The following is an 18,931-nucleotide window of genomic DNA, read 5'->3' as shown; positions in this document are numbered from 1 at the left end:
CTTACAATAAAGTTTATAATTTAAGACAAGAAAATGGTGTGAGATCTTGGCTGCCTGCACCTTGCACTAGACTCCTCCCTTGGGATGACGCTCTTACATTATAATAATCAAGTTTTTCTGGACTACTTTCCTTGCATAGTAGGCTATAAATAATCATTATTGGTATTGCAACAAGGCTGTGGGTTCCTGAGCAACTATGACCAAATTCTTGATTTGTCAGTTACTGATACAATGCATCTGTTTTTCTGATTATTTTAATAATGTTTTATATGCAAAGGAAAGAATACAAAATTACGTCATTTTTTTTCTTTCTAGATTCATGGGCTAATTGGAGGACAGCCTACCTGTGGCTGTCCCTGTGCTTGTAAATCCTGGATCCAGACTAGCGTGATACTCAGGGGTAAGTGTTTTGTCTATACTGTTGAGCAATGGAAGACCCTAGCCCCTAGCTACTCTGTGCAGACAATACCAATGTTACCAGCATCCCATGGGGCACATCTTATTACTGGAGGAAGATTCTCAGCAATGAAAATGCAGTTTTATCCTTCTCAAAGTGCCCCTTGCCAAAATCAGCCAAGCATCTAGAAGCACTTACTCTATTAGAGTGACACATCGTTAATGTTCTGCTAACTTGCTAAGCGTGCAAGGCAGACACAGTCTTTCCTGAGGTTTCCATTTCTATCATGTCCAAGCGTTGCTGCCCCCATTTCCTTTGGCCTAGCCATGCCCTCACGGACGCGCAGGGCCCAACAGCTCTAATTTCGTAGAAGTCAATGGACTTGTAAGATAAGGTGCTGATGTAGGAGGGAGATGAATCAGGCCTGTGGCCAGAGTCCCACTGATTTCAGTGAACAGGGCTGCAGTCACTGTCACATAGGTCTTGAGAGCAGGGTGCTTTAATTAGTTTGTTCTCAGGTGCCAGCTCAGTCATCACGCTACAGGAGGGGAGCACAGCCACCTGATGTGGAATGCTGAGTGCCGACAGGTGCCCCAAAACATATAGCTGTTGCCAAAGTGAGCTGATTGCCTCTTGCGGGTCCAGCCCAAAGAGCTCCTGGTGCAGTCCTGCTCTCCTCTGCCTCTCCCCAAAGGCAGGCAGGTCTTGACCACACACACTGTCACGACAGGACCTTCGCCTTGAACTTTGTGCCTCGGACTTCAGCTTTGTGAGCCCTCAGATGGCCCTTCTGCAGCTGCATCAGGCCACACACAGTTGCAAGTCTCTGCTGGGAGGTGACAGGCATGGAGCTGGCACTGGGTCTGTGAATACTTCTCTGCAAAGTCAAACAGGTGAGTGTAATCCACTGGTAGCGTCAGCGCTTTTGTTTGGCTTAGCGCTAGCCTTGAGCGGGGAAGCAGCGTGCGTGCAGCTGGTACGGGTCTCAGGAGGCAGAGATCACCTGCAACCCCTCCTAAGCTCTTCCAGAAGTGTAAGAAGCCTTGTCGCGAAGCGCCGGCTCTCCAGTAGCCAGAAGGGCTGTGGAGTCAGTGCGGAAGCGGCACGAAAGGGTGTTTTGTTGATTTGGTATCCTTGATAGGTGATGTTGTAAAGTCTGGGATTGCCGAAGTGTTATCCCCACCACAGACAACATACGGCGTTGTGGAACATTGGTGTCTCACTCCCCTGAGCAATCCCAGCTGCAGAGGCTTTCCAGGACGAATGGAAATGTGGCCCCTGGACTTGTTACTACGATTACAAGAAAGCCTCAGGCATCCAGGCTCTGGCCTGTTTGACCAGCTGCTATGTGCTTCTGAGGATGCTCTTGCTGCCTTTTCACTAGAAAGCAAAAGCAGTTTTGTGCCCAGCAGCCGATAGATTTTTCTCTCTTTTTTCCCCCCCTATTGGTCTCCTCCACTGCCTTCCCTTGCAGGGGGGGAGCAAAGGGTGGTGCAGCCCGTGGGTTTAACAGTGCACCATCCCTTTAATGTGGAGTTGTGTTTTTCTTCCAAGGCCAAAAAGAAATGTTAGTGAAGGAATCAACAGATGTGAAAAGACGGCTAGGACACTTGGAAGACAAAAGTGCTTTGTGTTTCCTAAAGCAGAGAGCCTGTTCACAAGGAGGTTACTCTTTTAGAAAAACACGAGTCCTGTGACACTGCCAGGGCCAGTAGGTGCCCAGCGGAGCAGTGGGCATTCAAGGCAGACATGCTCTGGGAGAGGGGCACATCCTTCTCTCACTCCAAGGTATCTTCAAGTATATTAACAGAGAGAAGAGGAAAGGAGAGAAATCGGTTTTGCTCTGCCATTTCGTCCCTTTCTTTGGGTTTGAACACGCACCAGTTTGCCAGTGGAAGATCGCTTCCGTCTGTCTAGGATGGCAACATGGCCTTAGTGCTGTGGTCGTGTCAGTCTTACGCTGTTTTGGGGAGCGAGGGCCATGCTGCTGCCACTCTGCAGCTGAGAAAGCAGGTAAAGCGAGGACGTCTGTCATGGGCAGGATCCCAGGGTGGTTCCCAAGGGAGTGGGGAAGATCCGTCTGCGGGCTGGTGGCCCACTGCGGAGGTCCCAACCCCACCTTCAATACCGCTACGCTACGTGGCAGTAAGGCCCGGACGTGTAAAGGGGCTTAGGTGACTAGTATGGTTTTGCCAAGTGCTTTGGGGGCAGGGCTCCTCTGGTCCGCTGTCGGCTGTGACCTGTCCTGGCTGTGCGTCTGAGAGAAGTCCATCTGCAGCCTGGATGTGTTTGCTCTCTTCAAGAACTGGACAGAATTCAAAGCACAGACACCTAGTTTTCGAGTGAGCAAGGTCAGACTGCTGCAGTGATCTCAGTGGGGTCAGGAAGCTCTGCGGTTCACCTTAGGTGCTTAACTAATTCCTCATACAATGCCGTATCTTCTGAAATGTGATCTTTAGGCTCTTTACGTCTCAGTTGTCCATAAAATGAAAATGCCAGTTAATAGTGAGAAGTGTTTCGGTGATACTGAGCTCACACACACGGAAAGGCAAGTGCAGTTCTGGGAGTCATCCGGAGCCTCTGAAGGCTCTGGTTAAGAAACAGGAGCTTTGAAATGTACCTCATTAGGGTGAATCTCCAGCACTGTCTGTAGTCATACACCAAACACATTCATTTCAAAAAGGGCAAATGTTGAGAAATTAAGGGAACTAATTAGTGGAATCAAATGCACTGAAGAGCCGAGGAGTCGAATGTGGTGGAAACTGGATTCCAAAACTAGCTGGAACATGCAGGAGGACAAACCCTGTAGGGAAACATTCCAAAACGGGTGGGATAAATAACCAGTCCCAAACACATGTTGGGAGTTAACTGAGAGCAGGCAAGGAGTGGGCAGAGGGTCTGATCGGCAAGAGGGCGCTCAGTCCGCATGCGGCCAGGGACTGAAATCAGATGTCTGGAGGGGAACCACTGCAGGGGCGCGCACCTGCTCGGCTCTTTGCTGGAGCCCATCACCCCGACACAGGGGCTGAGTAAGCAGCTGACACAGCAGGTCCTGAGCAGCCGTCGTGCCAGTGATGTGTGCAGTCCAGCCGCTCTGCACCTGCTTCCTGAGCTACCCTGTCATCTTTGCCACAAGGGCGGCATCAGAGAACAGTGGTGGGGCAGATGACCGGAGGCAGGATTTGCCTTAGTCATCCGATTTTAATTTGCTGAGCTCAGGAAATGTAGGGGTAGAATGAGAAATGTCAGAAGTAAAGTTGTGAATCAGGCTTTGAAAAGGAAATTAAACAGATGGCAGAAGGTTTCAGCTAGATAAATAGAGGAGAAAAAGAGAATAAATGTGGTCATTATGGGGTGAGAATGGGGCTGACATTAGGCCAGTCTACATATGGTCTAAAAATGAGTCAAAACCACTTTGCCTACATTTTAAATAGAGATGATCTTGTTGAATAGTGGAGCAAAGATAGGATGTCTAGCAGGAACGTACATAAGGGAACGAAAATTATCACATATAAGACGGAAGGAAAGGCTTAAAGAATTCAGTGTGCTCAGATCAAGGTGCACTGGCAGATTTCCATCCCAGGATTTGGAAAGAACTGGCACATTAAAGGAGCTCAGCTTAACCTCGTATTTCTCTTTGATGACTGGTTGGTGGTTTTTTTTTTCCTAGACAAATGAAATACAGGTGATTTACTCTATCCAGACTTGAGTCAAGAATCTGATATTATAGCACATGGGAAATTACTAGTTGAAGTTGAGAAGATGGGGATTAGTGTGGATAGCAAATGCAGAACTGCTAAAGCAAATGACAGGGAGCTCTGTGGAAAGGAGAAATGCCGGACAGAGGCAGTTAATAACTGGAACTCCTCAAGGGTCAGTCCTGAGCCAGTCTTACTTGTTTTGTTAATGACTTTGGCACAGCTGTAGGAATGTAGTAAAGAAATTTGCTGAGGACCCAGGCTTTGGTAATACAGAGGAGGATCACGACATCAATCAGCAATAACTGAATGGCAGAATTTGTCTGAGATAGAATAGGCGAGGTATAAAAATGCAGTTAAAAGTTAGTAACTGGAATATCACATTACTCACTTGAGAATGACAAAAGCAGGGTGGTGGAAAAAAAAACATATAGAGAATTACTTGCTTCGAGGGATAACTGTGAGCCACTGATCTGATACGGAAAGGCAAACACAATCCTAGAAGATACAGGTTCACTCATGTTCAAGGAAGATTAGCAGGTACAGAGAAGGCCATTGAGGAGGATCAGAGGGTTTAGAACAAGAGGAGACTAGAAGAGCTTCATTTGTTTAGTTTCTCAAAACAAAGACTAGAGGAGATAGGATTGTTTTCAGTAAATACATCTGATAGGTAAAGATCAGAGAAAAAAGAGAATTGTTTAAACTAAATTATGATGCTGGCACAAGAACAAATGATATTAAGGCTGGAAATTTAAAATGAAGTGCTGGAATAGCTTGCCAAGAAGTGTGATATGATGTAATTGACTGTAATAGTGGGAGACTGGATCGGTAATCCAGAGCCTTGTGTTCCTAGAGAACTCCACAGGTAGGGAGTCAGCCACGGTGGTGGTTACGTGCAGGGAATTGGAGGGAACGGCCTAGGTTAAGACCACAAATGCATTCCCAGCGATGAAGCAGCGCAGTAACTGAGACTCACACTGCCCCTACCACGTGCTGATCTCTTTCTTGCTGAGAAAGCTACGGCAAAGCGAGTGCTGTGAGGTCTGGTTGCATTACAGAAACAGTTCCTCTAAAACATTTTTCTGTGAGTTTGAGCTTTTGCTTTTTACCCAAAAATGTCATCATCTTTCTCTTCCCAAGCCTGAGTCTACATGATTGAAACCACGTCTTCAGGCAGCACTGTCCTGATGCTGGCAGCATCGCTGCCTTGCCTCCCTGCAGCCTCCCTGGCTCTCGGCTGGGAGCAGGGGACGCGCTCAGCTCCCAGCCCTTTCCTCTTCTGATGCTGGCAGCCAGAACACCCGGCCAAGGGGTAACGCTGTGCCCCCTCAGAGAGAAACGTGCAGCAGACAGGATGTTGGCAAAGCTGGCACTGGCCTCTAACGAGCACTTCGTTAATGAAGTTGGTAGACGGGTACACGACACAGTAATGCTCCTGCGGCGGCAGTTCCTCGGACCCTGGGGCACTGAACTGGGCAATCCCACAGGCCCCTGGGGAGGGCTGGGAGCGACAGCCAGTGCCCCCGGCCAGAGCACTGCTAGGGAGGAGCCCGGGGCTAGGAGCCCTGCGCTGCTTGGGCAAGCGCGAGAAAATACAGCTGGCCAGTCGTCAGGTTTGGAAATAGGGGGGGAGGAAGGCTGATACTAAAGCTTTTATCTCAACAGCTAAAGTGAGGTCCTTCCCTCCTTCTCCCCTTACGGGAACTGGCAAACTGGGCTCTTTAATGGTACAAGCTCATCTCAGCCTTGCCTATAAATAGATAAATGAGATTCCTCCTGTCCCAGTGAGTAATTCTGACATCCTCCTGTTGCCTCGCAGAGAGCTGAGTCACAGGCACTCTGCACTCCAGTCCCTGCATTACTTACATGGTCTCAAAGGAAATTTTAACACATCCAATGAATCATCAGGGATTGGATCATGTTTAAAGTTATTCCATTGGCATTTCCCTTCTATTGTAGCAAGTCTGCCAACACCTAAAACTTTAGCTAATCTGGACTCAAAATGCATTGAGGAAATAGCATGTTGACATATACAGCTACCAATAAAAATAATAAAAAAGGTGCTTTTAATTCTGCATCGGTAAACAAGTGACCCATAGTGGATTCCTTTAGCACTCTGGACCTGCTAATTTTGTCAGACTGCTTCCTTGTTTTGAAGCTGCTTATTTAAAGGAACACCAAGTTTGACATGTTTTAATATTCAGTCGTTAGGCCCCTAATTTAATCTCCCGCAGGTTTCCTGCCAAAATATTATTTGCACTGAGATGAAGCTTGCAGCCCCATGCTCATTCTCTCACAGAGACACACACATTCCTGCTCTTACCCATGATAAAAATAAAATGCCTGCAAAGCAGAGACACAACCAGAGCAGTGTTAAGTACAGAACCCAGGGCAGCGATATGCTGCTCTACAAGGTGCTGAGCTCCAGCCTGAAGCAGTATCTCCTGGTGGGGCATTTTCACTTGTTACCTTGCCTTCTCCCGGGTGGTGCAGTGTGGTCTGGTCAGCTTAGAAGCAACACAACGTTTGAAATCAGTGTGTGTGTCTCTCTCTCTCTGCATCTGCCTCAGAAAACATCTGGAAGAGTGGAAAATTCTCCAGCAGAATTTGGGAGCTGTGAAACAAATATAAAAATATTTCTCTCTGTTGGTTTTCTGGCTTGCCTTTCGTATCTTAGAACTGCTTGGGACATTTCACTCATTATTACCAGACTCTCAGTTTCAATGAGCGAGAAATGCTAATATTTGCTGCTTTGCTGCTGCGGTTTAGTATTCTTAGACCTAAACCCTGGCTTGTTCTTTTGCTAACCCTAGGAAATCTGTGTCTTATTTAAATAACATTTTCCTAGTACCTTTTCATCAGGCAATTTTCCGCCTGTGCATAGACTGTTAACAAGTGTTTGTTCAACACATTCCAGCATGAGCTGCAGTCACTCCATGAGATACTGTGTCTTCTGCTCCAAGGCTCACTGCGTTATTTATCAGCCCAGCCCAGCCCTGGTTGCCAGTTTTCTGCCAGCTGTTAACTATACAATAGCATTGGGGAAAAAATTAATTCTAGCTCTGCCAACAGAATTGGATATAATTCAGCTACCTGTTAACAAATGATGATTTCTTTAACAGCATAAACTATAATATTTTTATAGCTGACAGTTTTCACCCTCCTCTGCAGCTGGAAAAACCTGAGGAATTCCCAGAAGTTCCTCACTTGTGTCCTTTTCAAGTTTTCTTATAGTAATGCCTTGTACTGTTGTTTCTGTGCAGGAAAAGACACCCTTAATGGGCAAGGCTGACCCTTAATGTGTCAGGATGCTGGAATAGGGCAGCTGCATTAACTGGTGTCACTCAGCTCCTTAGCTGGCCTCCTTCCTGCAGCGGGAAACCCCACTGGACGGTCAGGCCCTAGAGATGCTCAAGCACAAGGCAGCGGCCTGAAAAGCAGCCAGTGTTTCTGTAAAGCATTAATCACCCTGTGCAGGGCTGGGGAGCGGGAACGGGGAGAGGGTACGCTCGCTCTCAGCCCGCACATGTTTTCTATCTAAGCTTTGTTTCAGCTGGATCTTTCCCACTAACGCAGCCTTCTTTACACCTTGTACTCATTTATTGCGAGGCTGTTCGGCAGCACAAATCAATTAAGTACTGCAGAAACCCACTGAGACAGACAGAGGTTCCTATCTCTGGTTCACCCAGGGTGGGAGGCACGCCGAGGTTAAGGCTGTAGTCTTTGCCACACAGCGCGTGAGGGTGGAGCGTGGGTTTCAGCCCCCTCCAGCTCACCTCCTGCGTGGGCTTCAGCCTTTCCCAGCGCCCTCGATGCAGCTCTGCCGTGCCGGGCCCTGCCCGCTCGCAGCCGCTGCTGGAGCAGCTGTTCCTCCAGGGCCTGGCTGAGCCGGCCCTGGGGTGCCCGGCTGTGTGTAACGGGGACAGGGGAGAGTCGGGGCCGCTCAAAACTCACCTGCATGCGTCCCGCAGGATTCTCCATCAGGAGATCACCTGCTGCTGCTGAGGAATGTCACTCCTCGGTGGTAGAGCTAGCCCCTGGCCAGAGGGACAGGCAGGGGTCTAGGAAGTAGCACTGTCACAAAATGTGAACAAGAACAGAGTCAGAAAAACTGAGTGGCTTTAACATACTTTTGGGCTGGTCTCAGTCCAACTGCAGCACCAGGCTTAGCGTGCAGGGGTGAGCGCTCACGGTACCATCTCCAGGCTGCCCACCCTCCGGGCAGGCTGGGGGTGGGGAAACACCACTGCTCTCTGGTTCGGGTTGGGTTAGAGCTACTTGTGTACATCACACACGTCAGAAATAGGATCTAATGATTCCAGCCACGTGACAGTTGATCCACAACACGAAGGAAGATAAAGCCTAGCCAACCAATTCCTGCTCATGCCTTTAAAATGGGCTCAGCCAAACTGTACTTCGGGAGTGTCTCTCAGGAGGGCCAGATTCTGTAGGACATGTCTTCAGCTCAGAGGAGACCATTAATCATTAGTGTGCCTCGGTCCCTGGCTATTTTAATCACTGTTGAAATCCCCATGCAGTTCCCACTCCTATAAATGGTATTTGACTCCAATGCACATGATTCCTTTGGCTTCCTTTCCCTAATTAAGAGCAAGCTGTAACTACTTGGAAGTCCACTGGAATCCATAGATTTGCTTGTCATCTATCGTGGAGCAAAAAATTTGGTACTACACGTAGAATAAGATCCGTGCTGCCAGACATAAGAATCAGAAGATACCGTAACCGGTAGTGTGGTATGAATGTGTAATGGCTGTTGTGCCTACAGGCTGGTGGCCAAAACCTGTCCTACATAATGGAGCACTGGAAATGTCATTGGGCTCTACCGTATCATTAGTCCTTGTCTCTTCCACTTTATTATGTAATGATTAAAAATGCCTCTTGTATATGCTGGCACTAATTAGGGGATGTCAGTCTGTTGTGGGAGAAGTAAATGAATCATCTGAAGTGGATGAACTAAGAGTGTATTTGTAAACTATAGGCTGTAGAACCAGTAAGTCTTTTTTTAATTTTTCCTTTAAAAATGCTGAACAAAAGTCACAGGCAGTTTGAGAAAACAAACTGCTCATCCACAGATTCAGGAGTGCAGTGAATTCTTGTACTTCTCAGCTTCTCTCATGAGGCAGATGAGCAGCCTGAGGAGACCGGGGGTGTGCAGAGGAAGCTTCATTGCCTTCCCTTAATTACAGACTAATAAATAAATGCATCGTGGCCATCTCCGTGGGCTCACTGGTACCCCGATTTACAAAGAGGATTGCTACGACTCTATAAATTTCTCTGTTTGCATCCTTTGTCTATGAACATGCTGCTACTGAGCTTAAAGAACCAGTCTGAATTTACATGCAGAGTAAATGAAGTTTACAGGAATATGAACTTAAAAAGTGGGGAAAGTTTTGCAGGGACACTAGTTGACAAGGATCCCTTCAGTGTCTGTCACACTGTGTCAGGTCACGGGCACCATGACAAACAGTCAAAGAGGACTACTGACAGTTATAATGTGGGATTTAACCCATTACACCTGGCAGCGCTGTTTATCTGGAATACCACAGTCTTTTTTCTTGTATCCTTAACAGTCAGGAAAAAGCATGTACTTTCTTCTTCTTCTTCTTTTTTTTAAAAGCTGCATATAAAGCAGCATCTGCCTCAGTAACAAGCGGACTTTCTATCTGCTGGGCTTTGAGGTTAGGAAGACAAATCCTGCTCCAATGCCCTAACAGAGGTTTCAGACTTGGCGAGACGAAGGCATGCACACAAGTCACACTACCCTAAATCAGCTGATGAGTTTGTGTGCTTAACTTGAGACTTAGGGAAGTCTGTTCACTTTGCCAGGGTTTTGTTTTGGTTTTCCTCTTTAAAAAGTACCAAATATCAACCTTTGAACTCCAGGCAATACAAACTGGGCACCAGAACAGTGTCCAGCTCTTGTGAATGTCGGCCCAGTGATCCCACTGGAGAAGTTGCTACTTGTTTCCCACCAACTCCTACAAATGTTCTCTTAGTTAAACAGAGCTAATTCTGGACCAAAAAGACCAACCTTAACAACAACCTGCTAAATCTTAAAGGTTCCTTGAAAGCTTGGATTCCTTCAGTCTTGCTGAAAATTTAGTGTTTAAATTATGACAAAAGTTTGCCTAAATAACTGTATTTCCTTTGTGATGCAGCTGTTAATCAGAAACTACAGCAAAGTACCAAAGGGCTTCAGTAAAAGCAAGCAACAAATTTGCAGGCAAAATGTATTTCCTGCACTGTTTTTATTCTGTTTACGTGGCTGACATATAATTTCTGTTTGACTGAATGTACCACATCATACTGGACAGGAGTTGTGCACTAAAAGCAGCTGGTAACATTACAGGGCCGTTCAGAAAGTGTCCCCTGCAGTGAGAGACTCCTTGCAGCCTAGAACACTAGTGCTTGAAAGACATTAATAGAATTGCTTGTACTTGAAATTTGATTTTTTTTCTTTTCCCTATTGAGCTCTGACCCTGCACCCTTTGGTCTTTGCTGCTTCAGGTCTGTCTCTAACACAATTACCGATCTAGATGCTGTGCCCCTTCATGGATGTGCAAAGTAGCATGAATGGTGGCTCAAGTTTAGTTCATCTGCTGTTAATACATTTTTCAGGGAAAGAATTATGTGCATGAGAATACCAGGGCGGTTTATTTCAGTAGCATCTACTTTGATGTTCATACTACTTAGCATACACTAGGGATGGCAGCCTGAAGGAAGTCTGGGGCTGTGCTTATCTGCAGTAGAAAACAAATGACATCACCTGAGACTGAGTCTGAAAAAAACCATGATTGCCTACATATACTTTTCAAAGCACCTTTATTTTAGCTATTTCTGTATTTTTCCAAGCCAAATTGGAGGTGCTAAATGACCCTGAACTTCAAAAAAAAAACCAAACAAACCCACAAAACCAAACCCAACAAAAAACCCAAACCCTAACCAAAACCAGCCAGATTTGTTCTTGAAATCTTAGTGGCTTAGCCTGGGCCCTGAGAAACAGACTCATGGGTCTGTTGAGAATGTCCTAAAGAGAGACCAGCAGAGCTGGATCCCACCTGCAAGATAGCCATGAGGGATCCTGCATATAAGCCCCGGCCACTTACCAAGTGTCCCTACAGACCTCTGCTCCACTTCCCTCCATGCCGACAGGCAGTATGGCAACTGGAGGGGATGTGTGTGACCTGCGTGACTGGGAAAGCTGTTTTGGGAACAGACAGAATAAAAATAACACCAAACCACCCTGCTCTCCTGTTCACCACATGCAGTCACATACATGAAGGGTTTCATCCACAGAGGCTGTACGAGATGCATAAGCAGGAACTTGCAGCTTGCCGTAAGGTACAAGACACAAGGTTATAAAGCACTGTAACAGCTTGTCAGACATTTATATAGGCAGAAATCCCACAGCACATAAGAAAAAGATCCGTTCATCAGGGCTCTGGCTTCAGGATGAATTGCAGGAGTGACTCTGTTTGAGGTTCAGGCTCATCCTTCCGACTCTAAAATCCATGAGTGGGTTCTCTTCATAGTGGCAGAGCTGAGAGAGGAAGAAGCTGGGGAGGTGTATTCCAGCGTTTCAGAGCAAAAATGTATTTATTTTAACATCTAAATATTCTTATTTTGAGTAAGGTGGTGGTGATAAAGATAAAAATTATAACACAGAAACACATTCCAAAAAAGTTACAAACCCTCATTCCTGATCTTCCTGTTTTCAGCACAAAGAATATTCCACTGTAGTAGGCCGTCGCTCTGCAGCCTGTTAGCAGTTGAGGTGACTGGGTCCAGTTGGCTTGGTAGGTACCAGAATCAGAACAGGTTAAAGTAATTCCATCCGCCCATCGTGCCAAGGAAGCACTCAAGCCCTTCCATCCCTCTTCAGTATCAAATGAAGACGGAGTTGCTAGAGGAAGAAATCCTCATGGAGAGGAGCAGAGTCTGGGGCTTCCCACGATGGGGCAGTCTCAGAAATCAAAGGTGTCAAGGCAGGAATCCCCGAAACAAACAGCTCCAGAAGTGGCCCGTTCTGGAATCCGCCTGCAGGGAAGGACACTCCGACAGTCCTGTGGGGCCTTGAGCGCCCCAGTTGCTTTGTTCCCAGCTGGCTGAACAGTGCCCCTCCTGAACTGATAGCAAGGTGCCTTCCTCCCGCCCATTGTCTCGTCTTATCTAGTCACACAGTCACTGGGACAAGGATTGTCTTTTAGGGCTTGCTTACACCGCAGAGCTGGCGATTCCGCAGTAGCTGTGCAGGATGACTCCACAGGAACATACTCATTCCACAGCAGCTGGTACAGCTCCCGTTCATACCATACCTTAACTGGCCTTGCGTCAGCACGGCAGCGTGCCTTACAGAGCTAAGCGAGGCCTGCGACTCGGTTCAGGGTTTCTGGTCATTTCTCGTTTACAAAGAATTCAGCTTTAAGAAAAGCAGTTGAAATGCTCCTGAGAATAACAAATAACAAATTAGTAAATCTTGCTCCAGAGCCATATAACCCAATTAAAGATAGGTAAGTGATGTGTAAAGCAAGTCTGTGTAGTCACTGTGAAAAAAAAAAGCATGCATTTCTAATCCATTGACATATGAAGCAGAATTAATTGATAAGCATATCAATTAATTGATAAACATAATAAAAGCTTTAAACAAAGCCTTTTAAAAAAGGTAATGAGTAAACCAACCAGACAGTGGAAAAGGGACTGTTTCTGTTGCGGGGCCAGATTAATTTGACTATCTGTACCCCAAGGTAGCGTTATTAAAGGATAAAAGCTTTGAACATTGTTGCAGAGTTCAATGAAAATACAAACTTTTGCTTAACATATAGAAGCTCTCAGAAATGCAAATGAAGCATTAGAATGCATAAAGATGGCAAGTAATTGAATATTATGGTTCTGTTTATCCAATTGCTTCTTTGCATGCAATTACTGCATCCTGGTCTGATCTGAAAAATGAGAGTAGAAATAAAGCGCAGAGAAAGGTGCTGCGGGTGAGCGGAGAGCTGCGCAGCGACAGCGCCGTCAGCTGAAGGAGTACAGCAGGGCATTGCGGGGGTGAGGCCGAAGGGTTTGGGTACGGCTCCTTCTCTGGGGCGGGGCTGGGCGTCCCTGCGGGTGCAAGTCCTCGCTGCTGGGGGGAAACGCCAGACACACACAGCAGGGAGGGGAAGCGCTTCGGTTTGTTTCGTTTCCCCCACTTGCCCTGAGCTTCACACAAGTACGTACTCGGTACGACTCACAGCACCACATCTCTTCAGCTCCACTCCAACAGAAACGCTTTCTGTTGGGGCCTGAAACACTGCCCCGACTTGCAAGCCAGCCTTCCCCAGGGCAGGCCTGCCCTTCCACGCTTGCCAAGCCCCGAGTGCTAGTGTTTTCCTTCCAGGCCTCCCCGTGCCGGAGGTCACAGTTGACCATTGCAAGAACAATAAGGATTTTTAGGGGCATTATGACTGGGTTAGTAAAACACAGCTGCCCCTGAAAGTCCCTCATTTTTCTTGCTGCCGCTCAGTCCATCCCTAGAAGGGCAGAGGTCTGACAGGGGCCTTTCTCTCCAGCATGGCTCTGCCGTCTTACGCTGGCACACCCGGCTGTGCTGACGTGCCCAGGAGCCGCCCCGAGCCCCGGTGCCCAGCCATGACACGGCCAGTGGAAGGTGTGGAACTGCTTTGTCATCCCTGCAGGCTCCCTCCTCAGCGCACGCCAGGCCAGGCTGCGTTTCGGTGTGACGCCAGATGGCTCGTCTGTTGCTCGGCAGAAACGCCTTCAAACAGAGCCTGGCCCAGCTGCAAGCAGCCCTGGACACCCCAAACCCCTGGGGCAAAAGGCAGGGACACCTTCTGCAAATACACGTGGTATTGGCTGTCAGGTGAGCACTGGCGCTTTGTCCAGGAGCAGAGACCCCAGGGCTGCCCAGCCGCAGCACCCAGCTCCCAGCAAGAACAAGTCACACCCGTCTGCCCAAATGCAGAAGCAGTTGCTTTTAATTTATTAATAAAGACGGGATTTTAATTAGGGAATTACTACTGATTTCTCAAAAACTTTCAGCTTAAGTAATATCTAAAAAAGATCTATAGGTTCCCTCCTAGAAAGGTGCCAAGTCGTTGGCCGGGAATTTTCAACTCTCATTCACAAGTCCTCCTGGAAATCCCAGCCCAGCCCAGCATGTCCTTAGGACAAGGAGCAACACTTTCCCTTTAATTCATCAGTAATTTGAATTTTGATGGAGGTGGACTCAAAAGAAACCATAGGCAGATTCCCACAATTCTGCCCTGTTGTTTCCCCATGACCTCTGTCTGTAGGGTGCTGGGATGGCCCCATCCCCATGGTGGGCTTGCAAGTGTCCCTGCAAGCTATCGCCCTTGAGAGGGACTCTGTGACATGCTCGAGGGCTTCCAGGGTGCTTGTGGCAGAGCAAGGAACCCCTGAGACTCTCAGGGACATTCTTTTTTTTTCTTTTTTCCTCCCCCCTTGCAGTAAAGACATTGTGTCCCTCAGCAAAGGCTCCTTTCCCCGCTTCCCACAGGCTAGGAAGACCACCAGTGGTTGAGCGTCTCTGAGGACCGGGGTGAGCTGTGAGTGGCAGCACAGCCATCTCCCAGGGCACAGCTCCCCTGCTCCCTGCCCAGGCCCGAGCACTCGCTGGCCCCAGCCCGGGTGTTGACATTCAGCTCCAAAATAAAGAGGCCGAGTCGCCACATTCAGCCACACAGAGCAGCATCTTGTTTGGAGCTGCTGCAGTTCAAACATGCCATCTCCAGGGACACGCACGGCAGGCTGGCGCGGCCGCTCTGCATGCAGTGGAAATGCCGAGGCTTGGGGCAGTCACCAGGATCCCAGCCATGTCCAACACAAGACAAAATATCCTCACCCATCCTGACAGAGGATGACACTCCACAGTAGCAGGCAGCCTGGCATCCAAAAAAACCCTGAGATCCTCGCATTACCGTACAAAGCTACACCTTATTTTCATTTAGCATTTCTTCTATGGCTTGCAAGTCAAACGAAAGCAAACCCCATGCCCTGATTTGGTAATAAAACATCAGCCATGATTCTGGTCCAAATATGAGTTGCACTTTTGAAAAAATTACAACAGCAGTATAATAATAATAATAACCAAAAAGAAGCAGCAGCCCTCTGAATGCTAATGACGCTGGTGTCCTAAATGAAGCATAAAAGCCAGAGCCTGCAAGAAGCAAAGCATGAGTCAGAGCGTCAGCAGTCCCACACTGAAAGCAGCACTCATGGCTGCTTCATTCATTTAAGGAATCAATTCCTTTGTAATGAGTATGAAGTAGTTTTTAGGACTAAGATTAAATGAGATGCATGCTGTTATTATTTTCAAAAGTTCTTCTTTTTTTTTTCCTCCCCCCCCTCTTTTTCTTGGATTGACAATAAACAACTCTTTGTAGTTGCAAGGAGCCCCAGGCAAGGACCAGGTCCCTGCGGCACTTGCTGTTGTACCAACACGGAAGAAAATCTGATGAGCCCCTGCCCCAGGGAGACCACAGCCTCCCAGCAGCCAGGATCCCACCACAAGCAGACAGAGCACACCCAGGGTACAGCAAAACAGGGAATCGGCACCATTGCAGATTTCAGCCTGGGTAGCTATCTCGCCCCCGATTTTATTTTACTTGCATCTGGTCGCTGGCAGATTCTAGCGAGGATGTATACGTGCTGTTCCAGGGACCCCCTTTGTGGAGGCTTTACGTGTTCTTTCTCAGACTGCAAAGCCAGTGCGGGACTGTGTGTGCTAGAAGAAAAGGGGAATACTGCCCAGGCTGCTCTCAGCTCCCTGCCGCCCCGGTTCCACTTCTAAATAAAGGACAATCAGATTTTAGTCATCAGAGCACAGATCTCTAGGTTACACTGATGTTATCAGGGTGATTTGGGACTGAAGTCTTTTTGGTGCATTGGATTTGAAACTCAGAGAATGCAAGAACAGCACAAAACCAAACCCAAGGTAGAAAATGATCGCAGTTTCTACAATTCTTCCAGCTTTAGTCATTGAGGGGGATTGTTAGAAAAGGACAAAGGGCTGTTTCCCTTAATTTTTTTTAAGTGTGAATTTTGTCTTGACAGTTTCCTTTCAGAAACAAAAATTGAAAACAAATTGTCCTATACACAAAACAAAGGGACAGATCCCTAGCTGGAATGGACTGGTACTACCAAATGAATAACACCCACTCACAGGAGAGACTCTGGCCCTTTTAACTCCAGCTGCTGATCCTGCTCTTCCCAGACAAGAGCTTGGGCCTGGGGTTTTAGATGGCAGCAGCGCTGGCTCGAGGTAGGTTGAAAAGGATGAAGGGCCGCCTTCAGAGCGGCTGAAAATGCACCAGGGCTCCAAGCACGCCGTGCGCTGTGCACTGCCTAAACCAGGAGCTGACTCCAGGTGAATGAGCCAACGGACATAACAAGAAAATTACTGATACCAACGTGGCCGTGAAATTAATGAGCTGCTTTGGAGAAATGCTGGCAAAGCAGGCTTCCAGAAACCACTTACGTGTGGGGTTTGCTTTCTGAAAAGAGGCTTGTCTTCAGATTTCTCTCTCAAAACCAAGATTGCCATCTTGAAAATGACATGAGAGGTCCCCAAGAAAATACTAACTGTGCAGTGCAGGAGAACGCATGCATGACTAACTGTGATCTATCCCAGCCAGCCCTGCACCCAAGACTGTGGCACAGCACAATTGCAGCCGGCGTTTGGGAAGTGCCGTCAGCCGTGAACAAGTTGCTAAGAGCAGCAGTTACTGGCTTTGGGCCCTGCCAGCACAAACTGTGGCTCTCATCAGGCTGTCCTTTGTGCAGGCCCAAGCGTGCTCCAGAAGTGCCAGTGTTAACTGCGTTCATTAGTTTCCCTCACCCACAAGAAAATAAAAATATACACATTAGGAAAATTCCAGAAGTCTTTCACTTTGCCAAGGAACAGACAGCATCCCCATTGCTGCTGACTCCAGCAGCGAGAGCTGCCCAACCTCTGTGCGGAGCACTGAGCTCCGTGTCCTTACGGCTCCAGCAGCGTCCCTGGGAAGATCCAACGCACAGGACGATGCACCGGGACCCGAAAGCGAAGGAACACTTGAGCACTAATGCAAGAGCACCCATCCTCCAGGACAGGGAAGGGGTGGGTTTGGCCACGTGCCTTTTACACTTCCACTTTCTTTGCAATCCTCAGTTTGGAGCGTCACTTCTCCTCCCTCCCACCCCCAGTATCAGCAGAGGAGCTGGAAAGCCGGAGTTATTTTTAGGAGAGGGTACATTTAGGCTCTGTTAATCTTGACTGGGTCCCTCTGAAAGTGACAGGGTTGGATAATCAAACACATTACGCAGACTTTCCATGGAGGCTGCTTTGAAAACGAGCCTCCCACCATTCAGATACGTAGGAGCCAATAGTTTGGATAGTACCGTTTGATGCTGCACCAACTTGCCTCACTGCAGTGACCTCACTAGCATTTATATGCAGAAGCCTTGGAGAACAAGGAAATTAAAGCAGCTAACTGACTTTAAGTATATAAAATAAAACAATTAGTCATCAAAAAGCCTCCTAGAGGCTGCCACATTACACCTACCCTGAGTGGCAAGAGACCCACTCTCTGGCTCAGGCTCGCAAAGAAGAGGATGGCGGCGCTGCCTGGTCAGATCACACAGCCAAACAAGCACGCTGGCAAAACACACCCAGAGCAGCTCGGAAGGGAGCTTGCTGGTGTGATGACTAACTCATTAAACTGGTTGGCACAAGGAAGGGGACAGGAAGGGAGAAAGCTCGGAGAAAACCACCAGGGAGGAGCTCTGGCTAGAAGAGGCTACAAGACTGCTAGTAAATTAACCAGGGCATGGCCAACCAGCCCAGTCTGGTCGCAGCTGTCCTATTAAAGTCTATTAGCCATGAAAAGAAGGGGGGGGGGGGCGCATGCAGACAGCCTATTGATAACGGTCCCTTGCTCATGCTGACTCTCAGACCATATCCAGGACTGGCTGGAAGAGTCCCAGGCTGAAGTTCTGCCCAGGACCACACTCAGTAACACGGTTACCAGCTGTTGGGCTTACTAGGGCAGCTGTGAGCCCAGGGTACGGCCCCCAGCACAGGGCACGAGCAGGCTGGGGTGTGTATGGGTAGCGAGCAGCGCTGCAGAGCTGCCCGCCGCGTCCCGGAGCAGTGCATTACTGCAGGGCTGCGCCCGGACTGACCACTGCCAGGAAAAGCAGCTGTACTGGTGGCATCAACCTGCCAGCGCTGCCGCCAGTTCTGCATCTACCTAAACTGACCAGCAAGTTCAGAGGGAAGCTGCCAGCCACAGGCTGCCCAGCCTGGGCTTTGGTGAACAGAATCTGGTCTGGTCGGCATTAAGAGAAGCAAAGAGTTATAGGAGAGCAGCAGGAAATTACCAAGCAGAAGCGATTTTAAAATCATTTCACTTTAAACAAAACTAAAGCATTACCATAAAGTAAATGGCCATAGCTTGCTACTTGACGTGGTTCTGCTAACAAGACCAGCTTTTCCATAGCTATTCAAATATAATGAGTCCTGGGTGCCTAACTAACTCTTTTAAGCTCATTTCCAAATTCCAGCCAAAAATCACCTTCTGATTCACCACTTTCTCAGGCACACCAGTATTTAGAGAACGCCTGCAGGCTGCTTCTACACTGTACAAAGTACATAAGTACATGTTTAATTACTCTGTGGACCAGGGATGTGATTAATCATATGCTTAAAGTTAAGCATGCGCTTAAGCATGCTACTGACCTGGAGCTTTAAGTGGATCTATCAGGTACTCTGGTGCTCCCCATTTTCCAGTTCTTTGAGGCTCGATAAGTGGAAAGA

The 18,931-nt window shown here is 47.9% G+C and overlaps 1 protein-coding gene and 1 long non-coding RNA gene across 6 annotated transcripts in view; one reads left to right on the top strand and one right to left on the bottom strand.

Moving 5' to 3' along the window:
* Window positions 1–18,931, top strand: part of COPRS (coordinator of PRMT5 and differentiation stimulator) — a 190,434-nt gene that overhangs the window by 161,467 nt on the left and 10,036 nt on the right. For 2 of the 5 annotated variants that reach the window (XR_008735101.1, XR_008735106.1), the window contains exon 4: window positions 316–400. Coding sequence is in view for 2 of the 5 variants with exons in the window: in XM_055726623.1 (XP_055582598.1) it covers window positions 316–368 (53 nt within the window). In the remaining 3 variants the exon portion in view is untranslated. Of the gene's footprint in view, window positions 1–315; window positions 401–915; window positions 1,042–1,127; window positions 1,291–16,188; window positions 18,084–18,931 lie in introns of those variants that run through there. The other 3 variants (XR_008735103.1, XM_055726623.1, XM_055726617.1) reach the window with 3 other exon arrangements.
* On the bottom strand, window positions 2–16,292 carry LOC129737348 (uncharacterized). The gene is made up of 2 exons (XR_008735110.1): window positions 8,050–16,292; window positions 2–6,709 (listed from the first exon to the last, which is right to left on the bottom strand). It is a non-coding gene; the product is annotated as an uncharacterized LOC129737348 (long non-coding RNA).

The sequence above is a fragment of the Falco cherrug genome, chromosome 1 (genome assembly GCF_023634085.1).
Source record: "Falco cherrug isolate bFalChe1 chromosome 1, bFalChe1.pri, whole genome shotgun sequence".
NCBI lineage: Eukaryota > Metazoa > Chordata > Aves > Falconiformes > Falconidae > Falco > Falco cherrug.
This window is presented reverse-complemented; position numbering and strand designations above follow the sequence as displayed.